We start from the raw sequence: 5585 nt of genomic DNA, 5'->3' as shown, positions 1-5585 counted from the left end.
AATTACTTTCAAATTCTAATTAATTAACCCTGTTTCACTATTAAATAATAAAAATTATAATTATACAATATTTGAAATTAATCATGGCTAATTATTGTGCATAATTCCTTAGTCGAATAAGAAATGAAACATATAAAATTACAAGTAATTACACCTAAAGCGGATAATATAGGTCTGAAACCAAAAGCCCGTCCGTGTCGATCTGAGCCTGTAACATTCTGAATTCAAGGAAGTCCAAGTCCAAGTCCATAGAAGATCCAAGCCCGAGAAATTTTGAGCTCGAAAAGCCTGAGGCTGACAGAGCTCGAGCTCAAGATAACTCCGACTCATAGCTTGACTTTACAATTGAACAAACATCAATAATTAATATAATTTTATGATATTACTTAAAATATAAATAAATGATAATTCTTTTTTTTTAAATGTATTCATAAGCATTGTATATTATATTAAAATTTTATTAATATAATTTTCTATGTTAAATTATAAAGTGACATAAAATTTTTAAAAACATTAATTTAATAAAAAATATTTTGATACTATAATTATATAATTATAATATGTATAATAAATATATAATTATTAATTATTAAAATATATAAAATTAAACTTTAATGATAATATAATAATGTATTATATAACTATTACTGAAATCAAAATTGACTACCTAACTTGACCTTAAATCAATATACTAGATTAGTATATTATTAATACATAAAATAATATTATAATATATAATTATTAATACATATATAACTATTATTATAATATAGATTATAATAAAAGATATAGTATTACATGATATTATAATTTTTAATCATTGATACACATATATAAAAACTGATAATATATTATATACTATACGATATGATATAACATTATAGTAGGAGGGTTAACTTTCAAATGTAAGAAAAGTATAGAGACTTGGAACATATTTCAACCAGTATAATATTAAATAATAATATATGATAATAATTAATATATAATGTACTACTATTATATTATATAATATAATAAAATATACAGTATTACATGATATTATAATGTTTAATCGTTGATGCATATATATAAACTATTAATATATTATCTAGTATATAATATGATATGATATAACACTATATAATATAGTAGGAGGATTAACTTTAAAATACAGGAAAAATATAGGGACTTAGAGCATATTTCAACCAATATAATAAACAATAATATATGATAATAATTAATAAATTATGTATTACTCTACTATTATAGTATGTGATATAGTATTAATGGAATACTATATTTTATCAGTATTAATATTATTATATTATAGATTATAATAAAAGATATAGCATCAATGGTTATGTGTAATTTAGTATATTGAAATACATGTTTATAACTAAAACAAACAATACATAAAATATTATTAAAAGTTCAATATCTTAATAAAATATTATTTTTAAATTAGATTTTGAATTCAACTTGAACTTTTAGAATTTTTATTTAGGTATTGGGTTCAATTTCCTTATATTTTGGACTTAAGATTCAGGTTATAATTAGTTTATTTTGCCTTTGGGTAATAATAAATATATTATTTGAGTTTGAACTTAGTAATATATATTTGAGTTTTGGAATAATATTTTAGAATATTAATATTAGGGTTATGAATTTAATAAGAAAGATACAAAGTTATTCAATTATCAATAAAATAAAAACAATAAAAGATATTTTTATTAATTTATATAATATTACAAAATAATAAATTTTACATACAATAATCAATTTTATTATTTTATATAAAATAACTTTATAAAATGTATATAATTTATGCTTTTTATAAAGCAAATTTCAATTCATTGTCATTGTATAAATGTTAAATGAATCATTACATTTAAAATTAAAATATTTATAACTTTAAAATTCAAGATTATGTAAATATGTAAAAATTCGCCCGACTTAATTCGAGTCCCAAAGAACTCAAGCCCAAGAAAATTCAAGCTCATAACATATTTGAGCCCGAAAAAAATCGAGACCCAAAGTAAACCCCATACGAACCCACCCGTTTGTCAGGTGTAACTGCACCCAAATCTATGGAGAGCGGTGAAATGATAAATCAAAATTATGAAAGAGATAATAGAGCTTAAACTAATAGTAGTTGATTAAAGGAGCAAGTTTTAGTTTTTCAAATCCAAGGAGAAGGTAGACACAGGATATTATCTAAGACTAAAATTACATGCATTCTTAAATATTACTAGCTTGATATCCAACCATGAAAATATAAAAACCGGTTCAGCAGTAGCCAATGGGTTATAATAATTAATAACAACAACAGAGTAGCCAAACTTGAGCAGCGAGTTTTTCTCAGTTCTTAGCTCTCCATCAACTGCTAATCACAAGCTTTGCCTAATTGCTGCACTGAGAGAAAGAAGAAGAAGAAGAAGAAGAAGAAGAAGAAGAAGAAGAAAAGGAGTAAGAGAGAGAGACTTAATGGTGGAAACATGGAGAAAAAGACAATGAATGGAAGCCCCCATGGCTTAGCTCACTGATTAGTACGGAGTGACGCCGACGTTAGCTGAAGCAAAAAACCCATCTTTCATGAGAACGTCCTCGCCTTCCTAAAGGGAAATGTATAGAACTTCGATTAGTAAATTAGGTCGTTATATAATTGTTTTGGTGGTGAGAGTGAGAAGAAAGAGGTGGAAAAGTGACTTGCTGGCGCACGTTAGTCCTCTTGGCAGGCTGATCAGGCATTAGGCCGAAGTGAATATGTGGGAAGTGAGCCCACTGTCAACACCAAAACAAAAAAGGATCAGACAAAGGATCCCATCAAAAGACTGTGTAGGAGAATAGAGAACCTCCAAAAGAAAAAGGATGAGAAATTAAATGAAACCCTAACTGTTGTTTTTCTCTGTCTAATAACAAAACCCTATCTTAATTTGGTAAAGAAAGCAAAAAATCATATTAGTCTGGGGTCTTGGATCTTACATTCTTTGCAGCTGCACTGAAGGCTTCTCTGTGAGTTATATCAGGGTTTCCTGCCTTGATGCGTTGGATCTCGTCCCTTCACCACGGATTCATTTCCCATTCAGCAGAAAAGATATGCACATGCATGTGTTCATGGAAAAATACATTTGACAATAAAAATGAAACTGCCTTAGTAAATGATTGCTTACTTGATGAATCGGTTGTACGCTGAGGGGACTCTCTGTCGTTTCTCCGGAGCTAAAACATGGACAAACACAAATATCAAAAATCATATCCTGACTTTTACTGGAAATTTTTTTCTGGACTGTCAATTTTTGTTTTTAATAAGATTCAATTTCTATGCTACGCCTATCTACATTTCCGGGGGATGAAAGAAAGGGTGCCCAAATTGTCAAGTGACGTTTTCGTAACTTCAAAACTTGGGGCTACCTTTTGTTACCAATTATAACAAGGGAACAAGGTTTTCAAGGTGAAAAAGAAATTTAGCAGTGCCAGGCTATGATGTCATGATTTTGGTTTTCTGGGTCATGGTGATATAAGGGAATGTGGGCAGGTTGGCAACTATTAAAGAAACCTTTTTTTCTTTTTGGACTGTCAAATTATAGTGAAATGATATTTTTTTTTTCTTGTCTAAATCAGGGAGGTCTGATATTGAAACAGAAGGCTGAAATGGCAGGCAATGAAAGGGTTTCTTTTCTTAACATATGGTGATAAAAAGAAGGGTTTCTTTTGCTTTGTTGTCTAACACCTTGCGAAATGACATGAGCTCCAGGGTTGCAACAAACAGTAGAAATAAATCGGAAATGGCCTGATTTTCATCGCCTTCTTTTGCAAGTGCTATCATCATTTTCTGCCTCTCCATGTTTTTTTTTTCTTCTTTATGACAGTAAAAACACACTGTATGTTAAGCAGACATATGATGTGCAAGAATTTAGAATCTTAGAAAAAAAAATGCACAGTGGGTTTGACAAAAACAGTTTCAAACACAACAATATAGAAAAAATAAGGGTGCTACAAACTCACGTCTGTTGATAACAGGAGGCCTTGGAAGCTCATCAGCTACTCCACGAGTGGGTAAGGTGATGTCACTGGTGTTGCCTTGATTCAGCAAAATGTTGGGAGAAGGATTTGAGATCTCTTCCTGGAATAATAATATTAATAATAATAATAAAGGCGTCAAATTTGTCAGCAGCAATAAGAACCCAATACAGTCCTCTAATTGCTTAAAACATCATACCAGAAGATTATGGGAAGGAGTGAAAAAATTGTGAGGCAAATGAAACTGATTAGCAGAGGGCATAAGCAACCCACGCATGTTCACTGGCAAAAGATTGGTGCAGTGGCCACATCGAACCGTCACAGTCTTGAATAAACTTGTGCAAGGAACACTAACCTATTATATAATAATGAAAAACATCATCCTTATAGTAAAGGAGACACACATAAAATAAAGACCTAATTAGGAGGAAAATATATTAACCCTAAGTGGGTGAGTGAGACGAAATTGGTAAAAGCAAAAGGCTAAAACCATGAAAAGTGAAAGGGAAGATAAGGCAAAGAAATTGGTAAGAATACCGCAAGGACAGTGTCGCAGATGTTGCAATGAACGTAACAGAGCTGCTCGGAGGGAGGGAGGTGGTCCAAAGACAAGGTAGAAGAGGATGACATCTTCTTTGATTCCCCCTTTCCTTTCTCTTTTAAAATTGATTGATGATTGCTATCTCCTCGGTGGGATTGATTGATTGATAGAGTGACAGCTTAACCACCACCTTGGATCTGCTTTTCTTTTGATTATGAGTTGTGAGAGAAAAGAGTGAGAGAGAAACAGGAAAAAGAAAAAGAAAGAAAGATGGATAGATAGATAGAAATAGAGAGAGAAGATGGATGATTTTCTTGGTTTATTAGATATAAAGACGGCAAAAACACAAAGGCTTTCGTGACATGTATTGTGCAGTCAGACATGCATAGTATCATCATGTATACATCCATACATACATCAAGCATATCATAAATCTATGATATGTGTGGTTGGCATTCCCAAGGCAGTGTGAGTGAGAGGGCTAAGGCGGCATATGTGGGGGAGAGGAGCAAGAAAGGGACGTGTGCATGGGGTGACATTGCCCTCTTCCTTTTTAGCTCCATAATAAATGATTCTGCTTCAATATATTATATATATGATTAAAGTTTTGAACAGCTTTACAACCCCTCAACTTTGGGTTTACTCACATTTTCAACAATCAGTTCCAATTGAAAGAGACGTTGTAGAACCCAGAGTTTGAATTTTAAAAATATCTTTATTAAATGAAATAATCACAAATTCTGAATACAAACCTCTAAAACTAGTAGAAACAAATCAATGAGCTTATGGGAACTGGTTTAATTGGTAGAAGTGATTCACATATTCACAGTTGCTGCTTTCAGTGGTGAAAACGCCGAAGAAATCATCTCTTACTGCATAAGCAACGTCATCCATCGCAGCATTTAAGAGGCTGTGTAGGCATAGTGGTTTTGCTTCTTTTTTGCTTATAAAACCCTGTTTTAAAATTTATATTTTTTATTGCCTCAAATTCCGAATCGGCTCCCCAAAACCCTAACCCTCCTCCGTACCTCCCGGGTAATAAGTA

The 5585-nt window shown here is 31.2% G+C and overlaps 1 protein-coding gene across 5 annotated transcripts; it reads right to left on the bottom strand.

The window, feature by feature from the left end:
• Positions 1–2110: 2110 nt before the first annotated feature.
• Positions 2111–5084, bottom strand: LOC107886089 (axial regulator YABBY 1). Of its 5 annotated transcripts, none has more exons than XR_001680638.2 (8): positions 4537–4938; positions 4199–4354; positions 3985–4102; positions 3150–3198; positions 2962–3037; positions 2690–2760; positions 2520–2591; positions 2111–2391 (listed from the first exon to the last, which is right to left on the bottom strand). XR_001680638.2 is itself a non-coding variant. In XM_016809914.2 (8 exons), the coding sequence occupies exons 1-7, from the start codon at positions 4627–4629 to the stop codon at positions 2523–2525; spliced, it is 636 nt and encodes a 211-aa protein (XP_016665403.2). In that variant the 5' UTR covers positions 4630–5084; the 3' UTR covers positions 2111–2391; positions 2520–2522. The 5 variants fall into 5 exon arrangements, 4 of the variants coding, with proteins under 4 accessions (XP_016665403.2, XP_016665404.2, XP_040963330.1 ...); XM_016809914.2 differs by having other exon boundaries at positions 2686–2760; positions 4537–5084; XM_016809915.2 differs by having other exon boundaries at positions 2698–2760.
• Between the last annotated feature and the right edge of the window lie 501 nt (positions 5085–5585).

The sequence above is a fragment of the Gossypium hirsutum genome, chromosome D12, assembly GCF_007990345.1.
Source record: "Gossypium hirsutum isolate 1008001.06 chromosome D12, Gossypium_hirsutum_v2.1, whole genome shotgun sequence".
In the NCBI taxonomy this organism is placed as follows: Eukaryota; Viridiplantae; Streptophyta; class Magnoliopsida; order Malvales; family Malvaceae; genus Gossypium; species Gossypium hirsutum.
This window is presented reverse-complemented; position numbering and strand designations above follow the sequence as displayed.